The sequence below is a fragment of the Scyliorhinus canicula genome, chromosome 3 (genome assembly GCF_902713615.1).
Source record: "Scyliorhinus canicula chromosome 3, sScyCan1.1, whole genome shotgun sequence".
Classification (NCBI taxonomy): domain Eukaryota; kingdom Metazoa; phylum Chordata; class Chondrichthyes; order Carcharhiniformes; family Scyliorhinidae; genus Scyliorhinus; species Scyliorhinus canicula.
Genome location: NC_052148.1, coordinates 95,058,721 through 95,084,601, shown reverse-complemented (window position 1 = coordinate 95,084,601; position 25,881 = coordinate 95,058,721). Strand labels below are relative to the sequence as shown.

The following is a 25,881-nucleotide window of genomic DNA, read 5'->3' as shown; positions in this document are numbered from 1 at the left end:
AGGCGAGGGATCTGTATTTGGAGGAAGGGTTTGCCACTCTGGAGGAGCCATGGGAGAGGGTAAAGCTGCCGAGAGGGAGAGAGTTCAGGTATCTGCAGATTAGTGCCTTTGCGTGAAAGGTCTGGAGCGACTGCTGCTCCAGGATGTGGAAGGGGAGGGAAGCGGGTGGTAAAGATCAAGGAGAAATGCGAAGCATTGGGAGGGGAGGTCAATTGGGAAGCATGGAGTGAGGCAGAGTGTAGGGCAAACAGGACTTCCTCTTGTGCAAGGATGAGCCTGATACAGCTTAAGATGGAGCACACGACTTGGCGAGAATGAGTGGGTTCTTTCAGGGGGGTAGCAGATGAGTGTGAGAGGTGCGGGCGGGGACCAGCAGATCACGCGCACATGTTTTGGGTTTGCAAAAAACTGGAAAGATTCTGGGTGGGAGTGTTCACAATCTTAGCCAGGATAGTGGAGGAGGAGGTGGACGCGGACCCTTTGGTGGCGATATTTGGGGTCTCAGAGAAGCCGGAGCTCATGGAGAGGAGGAAGGCCCTCGTCTTGGCCTTCGCCTCTCTGATTGCATGGCGGTGAATTTTGCTGGAGCAGCGGTCGGCATCGCCATGGTTGGGTGACCTGCACGACTTCCTGCAATTAGAGAAGATAAAGTAAGAGTTAAGGGGCTCTTTTGGAGCAGGGTTGATGAAAGGTGGGGGATGTTTGTGACAGTGTTCGAGGGGCTTACGTCACAGGGGAAGGTGGAAAAGGGGAAAAATCTATCCAGGCTGTATATTTGATTGATGGGAAGCATGTTTCCCGGGGCGTTTGTGCGCTGTAACCGGTTTTGATACATGTTTGGAATAAAATACTTTTTTATTTTTTAAATGAGTGGCATGGACAGAGTGGATAGTCAGATGCTCTTTCCTAGGGTAGGAGAGTCAAGTACTAGGGGACATAGGTTTAAAGTGTGTGGGGGAAAAGTTTAGAACAGATGTGAGAGGCAAGTTTTTTTTTTAAAACACACAGAGGGTGGTAAATATATGGAAGCTGCTGCCTGGGGAGATGATGGGAGCAGGCTACGACAGCAGCAATTAAGGGACATTTAGATAAATACATGAATAGGGTGGGAATGGAAGGACTACTGACAGTTTTAGTGCGGGCATGTGCCATGGCCGGCACAGGCTTGGAGGGCCGAAGGGCCTGTTCTTGGTATATGTAGCAGTGTAAAAACAATAGCAAAAGATTTAAACTTCCCCAATATTAATTGGGATACGCATAGTGTGAAATGCTTAGAGGGGGTGGAATTCTTGGTGCATCCAGGAGAGCTTTGTGAGCCAGCATGTAGAAAGGGGGCTGTACTTGACCTAATTTTAAGGAGTTAAGATGGACAGGTGGCAGGGGTGTCAGTGGGGGAACATTTTGGTGATAGTGACCATTGTCATGAGAATATCACTTTAAGAAATGGTAGTCTGCTAAAGTTACTGCAGTGATGTCAGTAGAGTGGGAGTGGTGTCTGGCTCTGCTTTTCAATTTCACTTTGAGAAAAGCTTGGTTTTTTTAAATTTCATTCAGTGTTGGAGCTGCAGGCAGCCACAGAAGGTGTAATGTCGTTCGCTCTGCCATGTAAAGACTACCTCTTGATCATGGTGAATTCCTACCCTATTCATATATTTGTCTAAATGTCCGTTAATTGCTGCTATCGTAGCCTATCGTATCAGGGTGAATTCAGAGTGATAACTGTTCTCAGTAGTGAATTTAAATCTGAGGTGCTGCTGTTAGAAGGTTCGTTTTTATGTCTTATTGATGTAAAAAGGAAAGCAATGATTACTTAGTGTTGTTTTGGGGGGGGGGGGGGGGGTTGTATTTGAATTGATGGTTGCTAAGAGGTTCACTGGAGTTCATAGAATAAACATTGTTTTGCTTTAAAAAATACTTTTCCATTTCTGCTGTACCCCACCTGTAGAGTGGGCCGTGTGCTCCCCATACCACAATCTATTAAAGTTGTGGGTCAGGTAAATTCCATGATACACTTTGGGGTTCTCTAAACCCTGGCCCATAACACCATAATTCAAGAAGGCTTAAGGTAGTTATGGAAAAGGACAAAGGTGGATCGGAAATGAATTCAGGGAAGACAATTTTAATAGGATAAGACAGAATCTGGCTCAAGTCAGCTGGGATCTGCTACTTGTAGGAAAATAAGTGCAGGGGGGAGTCATTCAAAAAGTAAAGGAACAAAGATTACAACACCAATATGTTCCCATAAAGGCAAAATGGTGGGACCAAAAAGTGCAGAGTCGTGGATGTCAAGGGACATATAACATTAGAGAAAAAGGAAAAAAGGGAGGCTGATGGCAGGTACAAGGGACCCGAAACAATGGATGCCTTAGAAGAGTAAGAAGAGTATAGAAAGTGCAGGGAGTACTTAAAAAGGAGATTAGGAGAACAAGGGGACAAATGAAAAAACACTGGCGGACAAAATAAAGGAATAGCCCATGGTGTTTGAGAAGTATATTGAGGGCAAGAAGATAACCAGGGAAAGAGTTGGGCCCATTAGGGATCAAAGTGGCAAGTGGTATGTGAAGCTGAATGACGTAGGTACAGTATTAAATGAGTAATTTGCATCTGTGTTCGCTATGGAGAAGGGCATGTAGGTTATAGGAAGGGGGATTGTGCTTAAATTGAACAGATTAGCATCGAGAGGGAGGGGGTGCTAAAAGCTTTAGCAGACTTTTTAAAAATAAAAATGGATAAATCCCCAGGCACAGATCAGATGCAAGTGATTTTGCAGAGGCTCTGATGCTAATTTTCAAATTCTTCCTGGCCACAGGAGAGGTGTCAGAGGACTGTCCATTATTCAAGAAGGGAAGGAAGGGGGAAAAACAGGCAATTACATGCCAGCGAGTCCAACATCAGGGGTAGGGAAATTATTGGAAACATTTCACAAAGATAGTCAGCATGGCTTTGTCAGGGAGAGATCATGTTTAACTGAATTTTGAGGTGGCGACTAGGTGTGTAGATGAGGGAAGTGCAGTTGTTGTGGTCTACAAGGACTTTTGACAAGGTCCTGCATGGGAGGGAAGAGTCCATGGGATCCAGGGCAATTTGGATCCAAAATTAGCTTAGTGGCAGGAGGCAAAAGGCGATGTTTGAAAGCGGTTTTTGCAACAGTCCGTGTTGAGTGGTGTCAGTGTCCAGTGGTGCACTGCAGGGATCAGTGTTGGGTCCCATGCGGTTTGTCGTGTACATTGATGATCTAGATGTGATTGTGTGGGCTATGATCAGTAAATTCGCAGAGGGCATAAATTGATGCTGCGGTAAATGAACGGAGGAGGAAAGTTTTAGATGACAGGATAAGATAGATAGAAGATAGAAGATCAGTGGCAAATGGAATTTAATCTTGAAAAAAGTGTGAGGTAATGCATTTTGGGAGGACTAAGACGGCAAATGAATGGGAGGACACTCTTGAGGTACAGAGGGCTTCTTGGGGTGCATGTCCAAACAGCATTCAGGACACGTAGATGAGATGGTTAAGGCATACAAGATACTTGCCTCTATTAGCCAAGGCATAGAATACAAGAACAGGGAGGTTACAATGGAGCTGTATAAAACACTCATTAAGCACAGCTAGAGTACTGTGTGCAGTTCTGGTCACCGCATACAGGAAGGATACGATTGCACTAGAAAATGTGCAGAGATGTTCACCAGGATGGTGCCTGGGCTGGAGCGTTTCAGCTACGAAGAGAGGCTGGGGTTGTTTTCCTTAAAGCAGGGAAGGACGAAGGGGTCCTCACTGTGGTGTAGAGAATCATGAGGTACAGAGATAGGAAGAAAGTTTTTCCTCTAGTAGAATAGTCAATAACGGAGGGCACAGATTTTAAGGCAATTTAGAACGGATTTGAGGAAAAGCTTTTTCAACCAGAGGGTGGAGGGAATCTGGAACTCACTGCCTGAAAAAGAGTGATAGAAGCAGGAACCCTCAACATTTTAAGAAGCATTTAGATGAGAACTTGAAACGTTAGTGTACAAGGCTACCAACCAAGTGCTGAAACATGGGAGTAGAATAGATAGGTGCTGGGCCAAAAGGCCTCTTTCTGTGTTGCAAAACTCCTATGATGCTATGACTCGGTAGTATCCTTCTCACCTATGTTGGTGAGGATTTCAACCAATTTGTTCCTTTTCGAATACTGGTCAACTTGCAGTATGGACTGCTGTACATCGCCACAGGCTCCTCCCACTTGGCCAACAGCAAGAAACAAATAGTCACTCTTCATGAAATCTGCAGCCAACCTTTAGGAACGAAACCAAGCAACATGAAAATTAAACGTTTGGACTTCACGGTTTACAACCAAAAAAAATAAACTTCTTCAGATTAAAAACTGTTTTTTGTCCTTTTGCCCACACAAGAGAATGGTAAAAAAGAATGGAGACACAGCATCAGCTCAATTTAAGCAAATATCAATGGGTTTTGATAGACTAAGAAAAGCCTGTTTACATTGGCTGTTAACTGGAGGGCACAAATTTAGGATAACTTTCAAAAGAACAAGGGGGCGGGGGATATTTCTTTCAAGACATGTAAACTGAGTTCTGTGATCTGAAAAGGGTAGCTAATCAAAGCAAATTGGATATATATTTGAAAAAGGAGAGAGGAAAAAGCCACTTCTTTTTTCTTCAGAATAAATTTGGAGTACCCAATTTATTTTTCCCAATTAAGGGGCAATTTACTGTGTCCAATCCACCTAACCTGCACATCTTTGGGTTGTGGGGCTGAAACCCACGCAAACACAGGGAGAATGCGCAAACTCCACACGGGACAGTGACCCAGAGCCAGGATTTAACCTGGGCGCCGTGAGGCAGCAATGCTAACCAATGCCCCACCATGCTGCTGCGAAAAAGCCACTTCCCCATGCAGAAAGACTGGGACTAATTAGATGGCACTTTCCAGGAGCTAACACAGACAGTATGATGATGATTGCTCTGCGATAATTTGGATACTCGAGGTACTTTATTTGCTCTTCACTCAACACTGTTTTCACTGGTACATCAATGCTCATGAACCAAAACAAGAACATACGAGTGAAGAGACCTGCAGGATAACAGTCAATAAACCAGTTTACCTCAATACATACAATGGAGTTAGCAGCTTCAAACCTCTCAAACTGAGGGGACAAAACCAGGCACCTCCAGATATCTCAGATGCAACCATAAATCAGGCTTGAAAAATAAACCAAGATTAGATCAATAAGGGAATTTTCATAGTAAGTTCATTGTGGTGTGACTGTAAGCCTACTTGTGACAAGATCATTATAAATCACTTTTCTCGCCATGATAAATATGCGTTTTGTTTCAACTGCTTCAATGGTTCACTTAAGTTGGTTCTAAAGTACCAAGAGACAAAAGCAGTTATTTGGCAGTATTGGTGTCCTCAAATGAAACACCATTTATGCAGAAAGAAACTTTAAAAAATAATAATTTTCTGTCTGAGAGTGCAGCGAATAAGGAAGTGGGAACAGGAGCCAGTTATCTAACCTCCAGAGTTCCACTGGTTAAGCAATACCATACCTCTGGCTAATAAAGTACTTGGAAAGTAAATGGCACCCTATGTCAGCAATCAAAAACAAATACCGTAGCTTCATTATCTCCCAGCCTGATCAATCAACTGGAATTGCTTTCACATTTTAAACTGACCTCTATGTAGTTTACTAAATGTCTGAACAAGATTTTTACCCGATAACGCAAGAGACTGGACTGGAGCGAAGGAAACACTTCACACAATTGGAAGAAATATCTCATTCAAAATGCACTGCATACTAGTTAAATTTACAGCTGAAACAGATTGATGTTTGCCAGCCAAGGATAAGGATTATGGAGGTATGGCAAGTAGACAGAAATATGATAAAGATCAATCACAAACAGAAGCATTACAGTGCAGAAGGAAGCCATTCGGCCCATCAAGTCTGTACCAATCCTCTGAAAGAGCACCCTAACCAGGCGCTTACTATTCCTGCAACCCCATCCAACCCACATATCCTTGGACACTAAGGGGCAACCTAGCATGGCCAATCCACCTAACCTGCACATTTTGGGAGGAAACCAGACCACCCGGAGGAAACCCACGGCAGAACTCACTGCTTACTCCTATACTCATATTCCAATGACTCAATTTCTTTCAAACTAGTCATGATCAAAAATCTGGGTATTAGCAAGAAGAAAGAATGAAGCCATCAAGGAAGAATAATTTAAAACAAAAAAGAGAAAAATACTGGAAAATCTCAGCAGGTCTGACACCATCAGCGGAGAGAAAAGGGAGCTAATGTTTTGAGTCTGGATGACTTTGGCAAAGAATCTTCCAGACTCGAAACGTTAGCTTCCTTTTCTCTCCACAGATTCTGTCAGACCTGCTGAGATTCTCCAGTATTTTCTATTTTTTGTTTCAGATTCCAGCATATGCAGTAATTTGCTTTTATCTTCTATCTTCAAGTATAATTTAAAGTAGAATTGTGGAAGGGACATTGCACTAAACAGGAAAAATATATATTTTTTCTGTTATATAGACATACAGTCCTATTTTGTCATGCTCTTCCAAGTACTTGTAGATGGTACACAAGGCTGCCACTGTTCGGTGGTGGAGGGATTGAATGTTTGTGGAAGAGGAAGCAATCGAGCAGACTGCTTTGCCCTGGATGGTGTGGAGCTTTGAGTGTTGTTGAAGCATCACTCATCCAGGGAAGTGGAGTGTATTCTATAACACTCCCAACTTGTGCGTTGCAGATGATGGACAGGCTTTGCAGGAGGACAGGGTGGTAAGAAAGACAACAAGATGATTTGCAATCTGCAGTCAAACAAAGTTGGGTTTTTTTTTAAGTTTAAATATAAATTTAGAGTACCCAATTATTATTTGCCAATTAAGGGGCAATTTAGTGTGGCCAATCCACCTACCCTGCACATCTTTGGGTTTTAGGGCCGAAACCCACGCAGCCATGGGGAGAACGTGCAAACTCCACATGGACAGTGACTCGGGGCCGGGATCGAACCTGGGACCTCACTGCCGTAGGCAGCAGGGCTAACCACTGAGCCACCATAGTCAAAAAAGATGCTTGGAAGTTTTACTTGCCAGCGCAACTAAAGGACTTGGCCGAGAACAGCAAACAGACTTATCCTTTTAGGTTATTTTTCAAAAATATGCGTTGCCTTTATTGTGCGACAAATGGTGGATGCAGGGAAATACATATCCTGTTAAACTAGACCTCTTACTATCTAACCCCAAGGGCAGCACGGTAGCATTGTGGATAGCACAATCACTTCACAGCTCCAGGGTCCCAGGTTCGATTCCGGCTTGGGTCACTGTCTGTGCGGAGTCTGCATATCCTCCCCGTGTGTGCGTGGGTTTCCTCCGGGTGCTCCGGTTTCCTCCCACAGTCCAAAGATGTGCAGGTTAGGTGGATTGGCCATGATAAATTGCCCTTAGTGTTGGGTGGGGTTACTGGGTTATGGGGATAGGGTGGAGGTGTTAATCTTGGGTAGGGTGCTCTTTCCAGGAGCCGGTGCAGACTCGATGGGCCGAATGGCCTCTTCTGCACTGTAAATTCTATCTATGAACCATTGTTTACCCTATTACCGGGCAGAAAACAATATTGTGGACTTGAGGAAACAAATGGGTGCGGCAGTGAAGCTTTCTAATTCAACTTAGCCTCGACTCCTAGACGAGCTAATCAAGTATTTTTGAGCCAATAATTTTTTTCTATAACATATAAATACGATTGAACAAGTCTTCCTTTTAAATTTGTAATACCATGTTACATTAGAAGTTTATAATTAAAATACTCTGCATGACACCCCCTCACTCGTTTAAAAATATTTTACCTCACCTTGCATCAGAATTGATTTAATGGGTGAACAAGTAACACATGCATAATATAAATTAGTTTGAAAATAAGCATCACAATCATCTGCATTTCAGGTTAAAATTAGCATAAATCATATTCATTATTTTCTTTTAGATTTTGCAATCTGTGAACTATTCTGAACTTAACTATCTTTTCTGAATATTGAAATCAACTTGGGACTGAATTTCATTAAGCAAACTCAGTTCAAACAAAGCCCACACATGGTTGTTACAAATTTGAATAGTTGTCCACCATGCTCAAAACTAAATTACAAGTCACATACGTGATAAAGAAAACTAAAATTGGGCTTTGGTTCAAATATAGCCTGAATCTTCCTCAGATTATCTAATTAACATCTCAAAAACTACGAGTCAGGCTGGGAACATAATGGACAACATATGGCTTTGAATCTGTTTTCTGCATTAAGGGGACTGCTGCCAAACCAAGACTACGTAAAAGCCAACTTCATTTTGAAAATGTAAACAAATTTAGTATTGCTAATTTGCCATGATAGTTCAGTATAAACTTGAGCATGAGCAAACCTTCAAATTACTCGGTTTTTCAATTTACCTCTGAATCTCTTCAGGAAAGGTGGCACTGAACATCAATGTCTGGCGGTTTTGTTTTGGTGGCATATCAAAAGAGCTGACTAGTTTCCGCATGTTAGGTTCAAATCCCATATCCAGCATTCGGTCTGCTTCATCCAATACCAAGTACTGCACCTTACCAAGGCCAACCTAGAAATCATGAAAAGTGATAAGTCTTTGAATTGAAATGCTGGTCTCATGATGAGCTACCATTAAGTGTAAGGGCACAGTGGCAAGAGGAACATCTGTCACCATATTAAACAATGACCTTCAATTGGAAAGAGTATGGAACACACCTTCGTCTTTAGAATCTCAGAGTGATAATCTTGCAAAAATCAGAGACCCTATCCGATTTTCAGGTCATCAATTTAACAAATCAGACATATTCAATAAAAAGGCAGGAATTTTGCCACGTTACTGCCCAAACAGTGAGCTAAAATCTGTCCCCATACTTCCATGTTAGAAAGAAAAGATGCACTGGGCTCATATTTCAACAGCTTATTAGCACTCCTTCTGCATTTCTCAACTTCTATTGAATATATTCAGCTATTGGACAAAAAAGTAAAGTCACAGCCAGCTATCTTCCGAAGTTAGAATAACGATGGCCAAAGTTTCTCCTCTTTTATAAGACCATAAGACATAGGAGTGGAAGTAAGGCCATTCGGCCCATCGAGTCCACTCCGCCATTCAATCATGGCTGATGGGCATTTCAACTCCACCTCCCAGCATTCTCCCCATAGCCCTTAATTCCTCGCGACATCAAGAATTTATCTATCTCTGCCTTGAAGCCATTTAGCGTCCCGGCCTCCACTGCACTCTGCGGCAATGAATTCCACAGGCCCACCACTCTCTGGCTGAAGAAATGTCTCCGCATTTCTGTTTTGAATTTACCCCCTCTAATTCTAAGGCTGTGCCCACGGGTCCTCGACTCCTCGCCTAACGGAAACAGTTTCTTTGCGTCCATCCTTTCTAAGCCATGTATTATCTTGTAAGTTTCTATTAGATCTCCCCTTAACCTTCTGAACTCCAATGAATACAATCCCAGGAACGCCAGCCGTTCCTCATATGCTAGACCCGCCATTCCAGGGATCATCCGTGTGAATCTCCGCTGGACACGCTCCAGTGCCAGTATGTCCTTCCTGAGATGTGGGGCCCAAAACTGGACACAGTACTCCAAATGGGGCCTAACCAGAGCCTTATAAAGGCTCAGTAGCACATCGCTGCTTTTATATTCCAACCCTCTTGAGATAAATGACAACATAGCATTCGCTTTCTTAATCACGGATTCAACCTGCATGTTTACCTTTAGGGAATCCTCGACTAGCACTCCCAGATCCCTTTGTACTTTGGCATTATGAATTTTCTCACCGTTTAGAAAGTAGTCTATGCTTGGATTCTTTTTTCCAAAGTGCAAGACCTCACATTTTCTCACGTTGAAATGCATCAGCCATTTCCTGCACCACTCTCCCAAACTGTCTAGATCCTTCTGCAGCCTCCCCACTTCCTCAGCACTACCTGCCTGACCACCTAACTTCGTATCATCAGCAAACTTCGCTAGAATGCCCCCAGTCCCTTCATCCAGATCATTAATATATATGGTGAACAGCTGCGGCCCCAACACTGAACCCTGTGGGACACCGCTGGTCACCGGCTGCCATTCCGAAAAAGAACCTTTTATCCCAACTCTCTGCCTTCTGTCAGACAGCCAATCCTCAACCCATGCCAGTAGCTCACCTCGAACACCATGGGCCCTCACCTTACTCAGCAGCCTCCTGTGTGGCACCTTATCAAAGGCCTTTTGGAAATCCAGATAGACCACATCCACTGGGTTTCCCTGGTCTAACCTACTTGTCACCTCCTCAAAGAATTCTAACAGGTTCGTCAGGCACGACCTCCCCTTACTAAATCCATGTTGACTTGTTCTAATCCGACCCTGCTCTTCCAAGAAATTAGAAATCTCATCCTTAACGATCGATTCTAGAATTTTACCAACAACCGAGGTTAGGCTAATTGGCCTATAATTTTCCATCTTTTGTCTTGATCCTTTCTTGAACAAGGGGGTTACAACAGCGATCTTCCAATCGTCCGGGACTTTCCCTGACTCCAGTGATTTTTGAAAGATCTCAACCAACGCTTCCGCTATTTCTTCAGCCACCTCCCTCAGAACTCTAGGATGTAGCCCATCGGGGCCAGGAGATTTGTCAATTTTAAGACCTTTTAGCTTTTTTAGCACCATCTCTTTTGTAATGGCAACCATACTCAACTCAGCCCCCTGACCCTTTATAATTTTTGGGATATTACTAACGTCTTCCACTGTGAAGACAGACGCAAAGTACTTATTAAGTTCTCCAGCCATTTCCTCATCTCCCATCACTAGCCTTCCAGAATCAGTTTGAATTGGCCCAATGTCTACTTTGGCCTGACGTTTGTTTCTTATGTATTGAAAGAAACTTTTACTATCATTTCTTATATTACTGGCTAGCCTGCCTTCATATTTGATCCTCTCCTTCCTTATTTGTCTCTTTGTTAACCTCTGTTTGTTTTTGTAGCCTTCCCAATCTTCTGATTTCCCGGTGCTTTTGGCCACTTTATAGGATCTCTCTTTTTCTTTGATACATTTCCTGACCTCCTTTGTCAGCCATGGCTGTCTAATCCCTCCCTGGATAATCTTTCTTTTCTTGGGGATGAACCTCTGTACAGTGTCCTCAATTATGCATACAAACTCCTGCCATTTTTGCTCTACTGTCTTCCCTGCTAGGGTCTGCTTCCAGTTGATTTTCACCAGTTCCTCTCTCATGCCCTCGTAATTACCTTTATTTAACTGTAACACCATTACATCCGATTTTGCCTTCTCTCTTTCAAACTGCAGACTGAACTCAACCATATTATGATCGCTGCTTCCTAAGTGTTCCCTTACTTTAAGATCTTTAATAAAGTCTGGTTCATTACATAGCACTAGGTCCAGAATAGCCTGCTCCCTTGTGGGCTCCATGACAAGCTGTTCCAAAAAGCCATCTTGTAAGCATTCCATGAATTCCTTTTCTTTGGATCCACTGGCTACATTATTTACCCAATCCACCTGCATATTGAAGTCCCCCATGATCACTGTGACCTTGCCTTTCTGACATGCCTTTTCTATTTCCCGGTACATGTTGCGCCCCTGGTCCTGACCACTGTTAGGCGGTCTGTACATAACTCCCATTATGGTTTTTTTTGCCTTTGTGGTTCCTCAATTCTACCCACACAGACTCCACATCATCCGACCCTATGTCGTTTAGTGCCATAGATTTAATTTTGTTCTTAACTAACAAGGCAACCCCACCCCCTCGGCCCACCTCCCTGTCTTTTCGATAGGTTGTATATCCTTGGATGTTTAACTGCCAGTCCTGAACCCCCTGCAGCCATGTCTCTGTGATGCCTACCACATCATAATCATTCACGATGATCTGTGCCATTAGTTCATCTACTTTGTTACAAATGCTACGAGCATTCAGGTAAAGTGCCTTAATGTTATGGGTTGATTTTACTTTTGTCTGCTTGCGTCAGTGGTTGATTAGTAAAACCAATATTTCTTCATCAAGGTTGGAGGTTCTAGTTTCTTGTGAACACAAGAAATTATCTGACTATGTCCATTAAACAAGTGGGACCTGTACAAGAAGGAACGGTTGCATCTAAACTGGAGGGGCACCGATATCCTGGCTGGGGGGTTTGCTAGTCACTCGGGAGGCTTTAAATTAGTATGGGGGTGGGTGGGAACCAGAATGTTAGCTTAGAAGGTGTAACAACTGAAGGGGAAATAGAGAACCAAAATAGAACATCTAACACCCTTGGGCAGAGCAAAAAAGATGACAAGTGTGAGAAGGGAGGTGGTCAGTGCAGGATTGAGGGTGTTGTACCTAAATGCACGCAGTATATGGAACAAGGTAAATGAACTTGTTTTGCACATTGAAATTGGCCGGTACGATGTTGTGGGCATCACAGATGTGACTGCAAGGGGATCAGGGCTGGGATCTAAATATCCAACGATATGTGTCCTATCGAAAGGACAGGCAGGTGGGCAAAGGGGCTGGGATTACATTATTAGTAAGGAATGACATTAAATCGATAACAAGGAGCGATATAGGATCAGAAGGCATAGATAGAATATCTGTGGGTAGAGTTGAGGAATCGCAAATTTAAAAAAGACCCTGATGGGAGTTATGTACAGGCCCCCGGGGAGCAGTAGTCAGGATATGGGGCAGAAAATAAATCAGGAGATAGAGAAAGCATGTAAAAAAAAGACAATATCACAATACTCATGGGGGACTTCAATATGCAGGTGGACTGGGAAAATCAGATTGGTACTGGATTCCAAGAAAAGGAATTTGTGGAATGTCTGAAGAAATGTTTTTTTTTGGAGCAGCTGATGACAGAACCTACAAGGGAACAGGTAATTCTGGAGTTGGTGATGTGTAATGAGGCAGACTTAATTAGGGAACTTAAGGTGAAGGAATCCTTAGGGAGCAGTGACCACAATATGATAGAATTTACCCTGCAGTTTGAGTGGGAGAAGCTGAAATCAGATGCAACAGTATTACAATTAAATAAGGGTAACTACAAAGAAATGAGGGACGATCTGGCCTGAGTTGATTGGAATAGGAGCCTAGCAGGGAAGACAATGGAACAGCAATGGCAGGAAGTTTTGGGGGTTATTCGGGAGGCACAACAGAAATTCATCACAAGGAGATGGAAACATGCTAAGGGGAGGACAAGGCATCATGGCTGACGAGGGAAGTCAAGGACAGCATAAAAGCAGAAGCAAAAGCATCTAAAGTGGTGAGGATTAGTGGGAAGCCTTTAAAAGTGAGCAGAGGACAACTAAAAAAAGCAATAAGGAGGGAGAAGATGAAATAGGAGTGCAAGCTAGCTAGTAATATAAACGAAGATAGGAAGAGTTTTTTTTTCAATATATAAAAAGGAGGCAAAAATAGACATTGGACCACTAGAAAATGTGACTGGAGAATAACAGGAAACAGAAATGGCAGAGGAACTGAATAGTTACTTTACATCAGTTTTCACAGAGGAAGACACCAGTGAGATGCCAGAGCTCCAGGAGAACCAGGGGGCAGAGGTGAATGCAGTGACCATCACCAAGGAGAAGGTTCTGGGGAAACTGAAAAGGTCTGAAGGTGGATAAATTAGTTGGACCGGATGGACTACACACCAGGGATCTAAAAGAGATAGCTGAAGAGATTGTGGAGGCATTGGTGATGATCTTTCAGGAATCACTGGAGGCAGGAAGGGTCCCATAAGACTGGAAAGTGGCTAATGTAACACCACTGTTTAAGGGAGGGAGGCAGAAGACGGGAAATTATAAGCAAGCCGGTCAGCCGGACTTCGGTCATTGGTAAGATTTTAGAGTCCATTATTGAAGATGAAATCACGGAGTACTTGGAGGAGCATGGCAAAATAGGACTGAGTCAGCATGGCTTTGTCAAGGGGAGGTCATGTCTGACAAATTTGTTCCGAGTTCTTTGAGGAAGTAACAAGGAAGTTACGGTAAGATCCTGGCATGGATAGAGGATTGGCTGACTGGTAGAAGGCAAAGAGTGGTGATAAAGGGGCCTTTTTCAGGATGATGTGGAGATGCCGGCGTTGGACTGGGGGGGGGGCACAGTAAGAAGTCTTACTGCACCAGGTTAAAGTCCAACAGGTTTGTTTCAAACATTAGCTTTCGGAGCACTGCTCCTTCCTCAGATGAATGAAGAGGTATGTTCCAGAAACATATATATATATATATATATACACAAATTCAAAGATGCCAGACAATGCTTAGAATGCCTTTTTTTCCCCGTTCTGTTCAGTAAGACGGTGGCCCCTCCTTTGCTGGTTTGATGACGATGTTGCGGTTGGTCTGGAGAGCGCGGATGGAGTTGCGTTGTGCTTGAGTGACGTTCGGGGCTGTCTTGTGAATGCGACTGATGAATCTGGCATTGACACGACTCCTGACGGCTTGAGCATACATGTCGAGTCTAGGGCAGCAACTTTCCGGAGGGGTCCAATTCGACTCTTTCCTTTTCGGTTGCCGCACCGCAGATCTCCGTCTGCTGTTCCGGTTCATTGGTAGTCTCCTCGGTTCGCTGTTGGTCTCTTGGGGTCCGTGGAAGATTTTTTCAGGATGGCAGCCGGTGACTAGTGGTGTGCCTTAGGGGTCGGTGCTGGGACCACAACTTTTCACAATATACGTTAATGATCTGGAAGAAGGAACTGTTGCTAAATTTGCAGATGATACAAAGATCTGTGGAGGGACAGATAGTATTGAAGAAGTAGGGGGGCTGCAGAGGGACTTGGACAAGCCAGGAGAGTGGGCAAAGAAGTGGCAAATGGAATACAATGTGGAAAAGTGAGGTTATGCATTTTTGGAAGAAGAAATGGAGGTATAGACTATTTTCTAAATGGGGAAATGCTTAGGAAATCAGAAGCACAAAGGGACTTGGGAGTCCTTGTTCACAATTCTCTTAAGATTAATGTGCAGGTTCAGTTGGCAGTTAGGAAGGCAAATGCAATGTTTGCATTCATGTCAAGGGGGCTAGAATACAAGAGCAGGGATGTACTTCAGACCCCATTTTGGAGTATTGTGGGCAGTTTTGGGCCCCATATCTAAGGAAGGATGTGTTGGCCTTGGAAAGGGTGCAGAGGAGGTTCACAAGAATGATCCCCGGAATGAAGAAGGTGTCATATGAGGAATGGTCGAGGATTCTGGGTTTAGAAGGATTTTTTTGGGGGGGGGGGGGGGGGGGGGGATATCTTATTGAAACTTTACAGGCTACTACGAGGCCTGGATCGAGTGGACGAGGAGAAGACTTGTAGGAAAAACTAGAACCAGAGGACACAATCTCAGACTAAAGGGACAATCCTTTAAACCAGAGATGGAGGAGGTATTTATTCAGCCAGAGGGTGGTGAATCTGTGGAATTCTTTGCTGCACAAGGCTGTGGAGGCCAATTCACTGAGTGTCTTTAAGACAGAGATAGATAGTTTCTTGATTAATGAGGGGATATGGGGTTATGGAGAGATAGCGATGGGAAAAATATCTGGCAGAGCAGACTCGATAGGCCGAGTGGCCTAATTCTGCTCCCATGTCTTGTGATATGGTCTTAAATGCAAAATCCATAATCACTCAGTCGCAACATGTTCAGCCCAGTTGTTCCACCACATGACTACATAAGCAAAATTGCCAATGCTCTTTACAGTAAATTTCATGCTTACCTTTCCTTTGGAGATAATATCTAAAAGTCTGCCAGGGGTGCCACACAATATATTACACCCTTGTAAAACCTGACGAATTTGATGGCCTGTACTCGTTCCTCCATAAACCACAACAGGTCTTACGACTGTTCTGTAACATTGAGAAAAAAACACTTAAGGATTCATAAAATTAATGGAGGTGAAATATTAAGCAACCTTACACAAGAAATTTTACAGAGCAAATTTCTTTGTTATCAATACAAATTTCTTTGTTATCAGAATGCATTAATTATTGTCCTGCTTTGTAAATATGACCCAGACCTTCCTTTAGCCCAGCACTCGATTTCCTCTCCTATTCTCAACTTGGCCTCTGCCAACAATGCTACAAACTTCAATAGGATCAACAAAATCACAAGAATTATTGGCAGAAGCCTGGCTCATGGGAATGGCCGACATCCCTCATCTTTCAGGCTTTAGGTGTCTCACTGCAAGTCGCAAAACTGCTGTATGAAACTGTGTTATGGCATTATTCTGAAGCATACCGTACTCTTTCAGCCAACTGAGCTAATCAGCCCCATGTTCTTTTTATATTTTTTGTTGACACAAGGAGGCTAAATATTAAACTGGCTTAGTTCATACAAAGACCCGCGGAGACAGCAACTCTATAAAGACAATTTTATTCTCCAACCTTGTTCAACATACAAGGGAGTGATTCAGGGCAGTTTCCAAATCACTAACTTTACATTGTGTGTTCATTAATGTACATCTGAAAAAATGGCTGCCAGTCCCCTCAGTTGGATATAATCCATCCAGTCATTAGCTGCAGATTACTTACACTGACCAATAAAATTAACTTTTGTGCATCTTGGTACTGCGTGACCAACTCGTGCTGATCACGGCCAGCTGGTGTTTGTCAAGCCCCTCTTCTGCATCATCCTTGATGCCTTACACAGACAACCCACTCCTACTCCTTCCTATTGTCCGACTTGTGCCATTGCCTAATTAGCCAAGGCTGTTTGGAGTGGAAATATTCCACTCAAGAAATATTCCTGCTGAGCTGACAGCCTGCATTCTGTAAGCATCTGCCCTTCCCAAGGAATGTGATCAAGTCTGGTTGAATTATGTCCCATCATGCTTAGTAGTGCAAATACCCCATAATGTTGTTAGGTAGAGAGTTCCAGAATTATTAACCAATGACGATGATAAAAATGATGATTCATGCTCAAGCAGAGATTTTTGGAGGTGCCATTACAGGTATTAAATTCTTCCTTGATTAGTACAAAGTTCTGCTTCCCCTTCTCATTCATCAATGATACTGACATTATTATAATAAAAATAAAATACTGCGGATGCTGAAAATAAAATAACTCAGCTCTGAAGTAGTTATACGAATGTAAACATTTAACTACTTCTCTCTACAGATGCTGCCAAGCCTTTCCAGCATTTTCGGTTTTGAATATGCTGATCTTTTTATAATGTTCAGTTCTAATGGAACACAACCTTCTGCTCAGAAATATTCACTCCACAACGAATATGTGTCAGAAATTTAGTCTGTTTAATTTACTTACCCATAAGAAAATTTCCTAGCTTCCAGATATATCTGATTGATCAGCTCACGTGTTGGAGCTACAATCACTACTTCTGGTTCTTGCAGTTCCTTGAATCGGCTGGATGCTGCATTCCCCCTCAGTAGCATCTCTATTATTGGCAGCAGGAACGCAGCCTGTGACAATTACATACAAAAAGTAGTCACAGATGGGTGTGAATTGTTACAGAAAAGGATGACTGATAACATGCCTCAGCTTGGGAGACGACGCATTCTTATAATCCAGGAACTCGAGCATGCCAGTGCATGTGCATTGAGGAAGGACATTTACCTTGGAAAAGAGCGATTTGAATAAAGGTAATCAAGAGAATGGGAGGAAAGAAGATTAGCCGCAATTTTAAAAGCTTTCTCCTTTACTTCCAAGGCAGCAATTTAATTTGATAAGTGACAGACAAATGTTCCTTCTGAATGCACAGCAATCTGGAATGTACCATGTCAGCCGTCCACAAGTTACCCAGTTTAGAATAACACATTAATGCTGGTGCACAGTAAAGTTAAAAAGCTATTCCACACCGAAATACACAGGTCGCACACAAAAAAGGCACTGATTAGATGGTAGCAATCACTGCTCAGGAAGCTATTCTTCATGAGCTCGTACAGATAATGTGCATCAGAAATAAAGATCAAGAATAGGACTGTCAGCTATTTTACTCCTTTCCCAATTCAAGAATGTCAAAATATTAATTACGTATTGCATATTACCAGTGCATTAAGGATTTGCATTTTTTTTTTAAAAGTTGATCATAGTTTTACTGTTTCTACCACTCACCGTTTTTCCAGAGCCAGTTTGGGCACAGGCCATCAAATCCCGTCCAGAAAGCACAATTGGAATTCCATGTTTCTGAACTGGGGTAGGTTTCAGATACCCTGCCTTATTTATATTCTTGTTCAAAGTTTCACACATTTGAGCTTCACCAAATGACTAGGCGGAAACACAAAAAAAAATGACATGTTTTAGTAATTAGTCTTTCTAAAAATGGAATTTCAATTACTGTGTGCAAGCCTTGAGAATTCTATAGCTCCGTTATGTAGCAATTAAGAAACTTCTGAATACAAAATACATTGCTGTGACTGGAAGCAGAGAAAAGCCTTAGGTAACAGGATAATATATAGACAGGCTAGTCAGGTGGGCAGAACAGTGGAAAATTGAATTTAATCTTGAAAAAGTGTGAGGTGATGCAATTTGGGGGGACTAATGAGGCAAGGGAATACACAATGAATGGTAGGATGCCAGGAAGTATAAAGGACCCAAGGGACCTTGGTATGCATGTCCAAACATCCCCAAAAGCAGCAGGACAGGTCGATAAGGCATATAGAATACTTGTCTTTATTAAACAAAGCCATAGAATATTAGAGCAAAGAGATTATGATGGAGCTATATAATACAAGCTAGAGTACTTTGTGCCGTTCTGGTCACTACACCATAGGAAAGATACAATTGCACTAGAAAGGGTGCAGAGGAGATTCACCAGAATGTTGCCTGGGCTGGAGTGTTTGAACTAGGAAGGGGCAGGTTAGGCTGGGGTTGATTTCTTTAGAGCAGAGAAGGACCTCATCAAGCTATACAAAATTATCAAGGAGGAAACTTATCCCCTCAGTAGACAGATCAAAAGCAGTGGGAATAGATTTAACACAAGAGGCTTCGGCGAGGGCTGGAGGAGACTGGTCCGGTGGTGTCCAGATTGGATAATCTGCATACAACAAGATTAAGAGACTATGATGCACTCCCTTGTAGGAGAGGCTAGAACAAGGGGGCAGTTTAAAAATAAAAAGGGGTTTCCCATTTAAGATGATATGGGGCAGCACGGCAGCGCAGTGGTTAGCACTGCTGCCTCACAGCACTGAGGTCAGAGGTTCAATTCCGGCCCTTGGTCACTGCCCGTGTGCACTTCGCACATTCTCCCAGTGCTTGCGTGGGTGTCGCCCCTACAACACAGAGGTGCAGGGTAAGTGGATTGGCCACGCTAAATTGCCCCTTAATTGGAAAAATTAATTGGATACTTTAAAAAATTTATTCCACAAAATAAGATGGAGATGAGAAGAAATCTTCTCTCTTGGTGGTGACCATGAATATTTTTAAAGGGAGAATTACTAACAATGGAGTCAAAGGTTCTCAGAATGTAGAGTTGAGGCCATAATCAGATCAGCCATGATCGTCTCAAAATCTAGACAGTGAGCACTGGCGGAACAGGCTCAAGTGGTTGAAGCCTATTCGTACTTATGCAATTGCAAAACCTCCCATAATCAAAACAGCCTGCCAGCACTCACGGTCGAGACTGGTGTACTGGAGAGATACCATAGGACTGCAGCACTACACAATTAGCAAAATATTTATTTCCTGCATATACAAAAAATTCCGAAATTTACACAAACAAGTCACTGCTCAATTTGAACACAATCCGAGAGGAATATGGGAAAAACCACAACAGTGAAAGTTTAAGTTTCTAAATGAGTCAACTCTTGGGTCTAGGCTAGTTGCAGAAAAATTAACTTCCTAACAGAGGAATTTTTGCATCATTTACCAGGGCAACATTTACATGATCTGCAAATGCAGAGTTAATATATCAGCCCCAGCAGGACTAGAATAAATTTTGATACCAACCAGTATTGCAGGTGGAACATTGAATCCGGAAACATCCACAAGAATGTCATCATATTTATCGAAGTTAATGCCAGTCTGATAACGAGCAAAGATGGCATTTTCATCTTCAGGTGGTGGAGGAGGAACATAAGTCACTTTGGGGCCTTTAAAGAAATAATCAATTAGATTTAGATTGATACATTTGAAGTCTGAATACCTATTGTAGCTAATAATGGAATGTTATCTAGGCAGATTATTTTTCTTTTGGGCATAGGCCTAAAAAATAAAAGGCTACTTTATGCAAATTAAAACCAGTTAGATACAAATATAATGAAGAGAATCACCAAGTGCTTGCAACCATTTATCAGAACAGCAATTTTCACAAAGCAATAATGAGAGGAGTGCTGGAAAAGGAAAGGGTTAACAATGTTTTCATATCTTCTTGCATTCTGTTTGTAAAGGAACAGGAATCCATCTGCTGCCTTCACAGCTGACGATGGGAATGCGGCCTAAACAGGAGAAGATACTTCTTTCCACGTTTAAAAAAAAGTTAAACAGGAATAGCCTATGAGCAGGACTATTTGAAAAAATGTGATTTAATAATACCCAACCTGATCTCACGTCAAGATAAATACCATCTGTCTGCTGGTTTATTCTGAAAATCAGTTTTTTTTTGTTTTGTTTTTTCTTTTAAATGTGCCTAGTCTGATTAGGAGCTCCAGAGTTGCATGATGGGGGAGGCTTAATCTTTCGGGTTGTTCAACTGTGCCCCCTATGCAGAATCCATTTGGTATATTGCAATTCTTCCGCATATTATGCCATCAACGAAAATTGTTGAAGGGCTTCAAGGAGCCATCCAAAATAGCCTTCTAGATTGGATTCAGGTTGGTGGTATCATGTTGGTCAGGTGGGTCTAGATAGCTTAAGTAATTGTGAAGGCAGCAGCACATTTCTCTTCAACAGACAAATGAGCAAAATCTGTAATATAGTATGGAATTTAGTATTGTATATACCAGGAGATTTCTATTTCTGATCTCTGGTTGAACAGAGTGAACTAAAAGCAGAGAAGAGAAATAACTGTGAAAGACTGCTAAAAAGTAGGAATCGTTGTTCCAGAAGGTTCAGGATTGAGACTAAACACAGTGGATGCTGGAAACCAGAAATAAAAACAGAAAATGCATAAAAAACCCAAGCAGGTCCGGCAGCAGAGAGAACAGTATAAAAGCCATCACATTTCTCCCTTACACAGATTGGAAACATTAACTGTTTTCCTCTCTCCACAGATACTGTCAGACTGAGGTTTTCTAGCATTTCAACATTGAGATTGAGATTACAGTGGTTCACAATTTGCATGAACAATTTGGAATTGGGAATCAGATGTGACATTTCAAAATTCGCTAATGCCAAATTAAGGTTCTTTTTTATTTGGTGTTGGGAGGTGGGCACTCGCCCATCCCCAATTGCTTGAGAAGGTGGTCTTCTTGAACCTTCTGTATTTTCTGTGAAGGTACATTCAGTGCTGTCGGGTCAGGATTTTGATCCAGTGGCAACAAAAGGAATAATGATCTAGTACTAGGTCAGGATTGTGGACAATTTAAAGTGTAACTGATAGGTGGTCCCTTGGCACCTGCCTTTCTAGGTGATATGGTCATAGGTTTTTTTGGGAGGGTGGTCTTACATGCTACACATGCAGCAGTGCTCCGTTGATGAAGGGAAGTTGGAAAATGAAATGCAAATCACTCTGAATGCTTTGTAGGGGTTGGACAGGCTTAAATTGTTGAGTGGGTGGGAGGAGTCTTTTAAAATGTTAGCTGTTTTCTTGAAATAATAATCTTGATTAGTGACACATAGGTTTACATTAGCACTGTTACTGAAGTTTGGATACACGGCAGGGAGAATTTAGAATGTCCAATTCACCCAACAAGCACATCTTTCGGGACTTCATAGAATTTACAGTGCAGAATGGGTGCAATGTCCGATGTTGGCAAAACCAAAGGTCTTTGATAATTTAAGGCAGAACTCAGGAAATTCTTGATAAGCAAGCGGAAGTGAAAGGTTGTCTAGTAGTTGGGAATGTGGGAGCCATGATTTAGGGGCTGGTTTAGCACAAGGCTAAAATTGCTGGCTTCGAAAGCAGACCAAAGCTGGCCGCAGCATGGTTCAATTCCCGTAGCAGCCTCCCCAAACTGGCCATGGGCCACTAGGGGCTTTTCACAGTAACTTCATTTGAAGCCTACTTGTGACAATAAGCGATTTTCATTTCATGATCTTATTGAATGGTTGAGCAGGCACAAGGGGCTAAGTGGCCAACTCCTGCTAATTCCCATGTTTGTATGAGAATCAGCCCAACAAAAACAGCAATGTAGTATGATTTAAATAGTAAGTCCTTTAGCACAGCTACCTCACGGCGCCACGGTCCCAGGTTCGATCCCGGCTCTGGGTCACTGCCCATTCTGTGGAGTTTGCACATTGTTTGCGTGGGTTTCGCCCCACAACCCAAAGATGTTCAGGTTAGCTGGATTGGCCACGTTCTATTGCCTGTTTTTTGGAAAAAATGATTTGGGTACTCTAAAATTTATTTTTAGTAAATAGCCAGTCCCGTGAGAAGACCATTTGGGCAAGATACTGCATCTTTTTCTTTCCCCATAGAATTTACATTGCAGGAGGCCATTCGGCCCATCGAGTCTGCACGGCCCTTGGAAAGAGGACCCTACTCAAGTCCACGCATCCACCCTATCCCCGTAACCCTACCTAACCTTTTTGGACACCAAGGGGCAATTTAGCATGGCCAATCCACCTATCCTGCACATCTTTGGATTGTGGGAGGAAACCGGAGCAAACCCACGCTGACACATGGAAAAAGTGCAAACTCCACACAGACAGTCACCCAAGGCCAGAATTGAACCTGGGACCAGAGAGCTGTGAGGCAGCAGTGCCGACCACTGTGCGTGGAAACCGGAGCACCCGGAGGAAACCTATGCAGACATGGGGAGAACATGCAGACTCCACACAGCCAGTGGTCCAAGTCAGGAATCGAACCCGGATCCCTGGCACTGTGAAGCAAAAGTGCTAACCACTGTTCCTTTACTACTGTTGTGGTTAATTTCTACCGGAAAAGAATTGAACGACTGAAAAAAAAGTTATGTTAGCTGATATCAATCCTTGGACAGACCACATTTGATGGAGTACGGTCCTCGATTTTGCTTTCCATTTTGTAATAAAAGGATATTTTAAAAAGGTACAAGCAAGTTATTTGGATGACACCAAGAACGGAGCACTGACACCGGTCAGGAGATATTGACAGGCTGGGGATTTTCCTCCAGAAAGAATTAACGGGTGGTGTCCTGGAGTTCTTCAAGATGAGAAATCATGGTACACTTCCGGTTGTAGCTATGCAGAGCTAAGTCGCATGTTCGGCAACTCCTGCCAGGAACGGACTTTTGGGCTCTTTTCAGGGCCCCCAACGGCATTTTTTCGACATTTCCCGGTGTGGGAAGGAGACTGCAACATTCCCCCGACATTGTATGGCTTGGACCAGGAGCGGGGCGACTAAAAAAGTGGTGGTGAAGCCAAAGAAAAAAAGTGCGAGGGAAGAAAAGCAAGATGGCGGCGGGCAGAGACCAGGCAGCATGGATGCAGGAGCAGCAGGAGGCTGTCCAGCGCTGCTTTAGGGAGCTTAAAGCTGGAGCCGATGAAGGTTCTATTGACAAGCTGCTGGAGACCCAGGTGGCGGCGATCCGCAAGGTCCGGCAAAAGATCTCAAATAACGAGGATGAGGTCTTGGGCCTAGTGGTAAAGGTGGAGGCGCTCCACAAGAAATGGCAGGAACAGTTCGAGGAGATAGAGAATCGATCAAGGCGGAAAAATTTGCGGATCCTGGGCCTCCCAGAGGGTCTGGAGGGGTCGGACGTGAGGGCCTATGTGGTCACCATGTTAAACTCACTGATGGGAGCAGGGTCCTTCCAAGGGCCCCTGGAGCTGGAAGGGGCCCATAGAATGCTGGTGAGGAAGCCCAAGGCTAACAGGCCGCCGCGGGCGGTGCTGGTTCCGGTTTCATCAATTCGACGACCGGGAGTGTGTGCTCAGATGGGCCAAGAAAGAGAGAGGAGCAGCAGGTGGGAAAACGCAGAGGTTCACATTTATCAGGACTGGAGCGCAGAGGTAGCAAAGAAGCAAGCCGGGTACAACCGGGCGAAGGCGGTGCTGCACAGGAAGGGGGGGTGAAGTTTGGCATGCTGCAGCCGGCGCGTCCGTGGGTCACCTACAAGGACCGGCACCATTACTTTGAGCCCCCGGAGGAGGCGTGGGCCTTTGTTCAGGCCAAGAAGCTGGACACAAACGGAGAGTCGGGTCGAGGGGTCATGTGTGGGGATTGCCGTGGTTGCGTTACATTTTGAGGGGGGGGGGTGTCTCCGTTCTTGTTTATTTTTGATTTGGTGTGGGCGGTTAGGGAGGGTTGGGCACTGTCTTGGTTGGGTCTGTCGGGTGGGCTCTTGGGAGGGGGGCAAGTAAGCGGAATGGCGGGTGGATGGCCAGTAGGGGGTATGGGGCCCCGCGAGGGTGGGTGAGGCCTGAGCCGGGGGTGAGGGGACTGGGCCTGTAAAAGGAGCTGCGCCAGAGGAGGCGGGGCCAGGCAGGTGGAAAGCGCTGGCTTTTTCCCCGCGCTCGGGATGGATGGGCGATCTTGGTGGAAAAGAGGGTGTCGTTCGAGGCGTCGAGCATTGTGACAATGGCAGTAGGTACGTAAAAGGTGAGTGGTAAGCTGCAAGGGGAGAGGGTGGTACTGGTCAAAGTGTACGCCCCAAACGGGACTATGCGGGTTTTATGCGGTGTATGTTGGGTCGGATCCCGGACTTGGAAGCGGGGGGCCTAATAATTGGGGGAAGGGAAGAGAGATTTTAACACGCGCGTTGGATCCGGCACTGGATTGCTCCAGGTCTAGGTAGGAGGCTGGCAGCAGCTAAAGTGTTGAGGGGGTTCATGGACCAGATGGGAGGGTTGGACCCCTGGAGATTTGCAAGGCTAGGGAATTTTCATTCTTCTTGCACGTTCAGAAGGCCTATTCCCGGATCGACTTCGTTGTCATGGGTAGGGCGCTGATTGCGAGAGTAGATGATACAGAGTACTCAGCGATAGCCATTTCGGATCACGCCCCGCTTTGGGTAGACTTAAGAGCTGGGGGAGGAGAGGGACCAGCGCCCGTTGTGGTGCTTGGAGGTGGGGCTGTTGGCAGATGAGGAGGTGAGCGAACGGGTCCAAGCAAGCATAGAACAATACCTGGAGGTCAACGATGCCAGGGAGGTTCGAGTGGGGGCGGTCTGGGAGGCGCTGGTTAGAGGAGAGCTGATCTCCATTAGGGCCCACAAGGAGAAGAGAGAACAGAAGGAGGGAGAGGCTGGTGGGGCAGATGGGCGAGGATAGACAGGTGATACGCGGAGGTGCCGGACTGTTGAGGGAGAGGCGCAGCCTCCAGGCCGAATTCAACCTGTTGACCACCAGGAAGGCGGAGCCTGAGTGGAGGAAGGCCCAGGGGGCGGTTTATGAATACGGGGAAAAGGCAAGCCGGATGCTAGCGCATCAGCTTCGGAAGCGGGACGCAGCTAGGGAGATCGGGGGAGTTAAGGATAGGGGAGGGAGTGTGGTGCGGAGTGGGGTTGGCATCAATGGGGTCTTTAGGGACTTTTATGAGGAACTGTATCGGTCAGAGCCCTCGGTGGAGGAGGGAGGGATGGGCCGCTTTCTGGACCAACTGAGGTTCCCGAAGGTGGAGAAGGGACTGGTGGTGGGATTAGGGGCCCCAATTGTGCTGGAGGAGCCGGTCAAAGGGATAGGGAGCATGCAGGCGGGGAAAGCGCCGGGACCAGACGTTTCCCGGTCGTGTTTTACAAAAAAATGTGTGGACCTGTTGGCCCGTTATTGGTTAGGACCTTCAATGAGGCACGGTAGAGGGGGTTTTGCCCACGACGATGTCCCGGGCCCTGATCTCCTTGATCTTGAAGCGGGACAAAGATACCCT

The 25,881-nt window shown here is 44.3% G+C and overlaps 1 protein-coding gene across 11 annotated transcripts in view; it reads right to left on the bottom strand.

Annotated features, from left to right (window-relative positions):
- The window catches only part of ddx4 (DEAD (Asp-Glu-Ala-Asp) box polypeptide 4), a 137,419-nt gene that overhangs the window by 19,060 nt on the left and 92,478 nt on the right, over nt 1–25,881 (bottom strand). For all 11 annotated transcript variants that reach the window (XM_038790920.1, XM_038790925.1, XM_038790921.1 and 8 more), the window contains 6 exons: nt 19,887–20,029; nt 18,054–18,206; nt 17,247–17,401; nt 15,700–15,829; nt 8,436–8,602; nt 4,124–4,269 (listed from right to left, as the gene is read on the bottom strand). In XM_038790920.1, the coding sequence (XP_038646848.1) occupies nt 4,124–4,269; nt 8,436–8,602; nt 15,700–15,829; nt 17,247–17,401; nt 18,054–18,206; nt 19,887–20,029 (894 nt within the window). The remainder of the gene's footprint in view (nt 1–4,123; nt 4,270–8,435; nt 8,603–15,699; nt 15,830–17,246; nt 17,402–18,053; nt 18,207–19,886; nt 20,030–25,881) is intronic.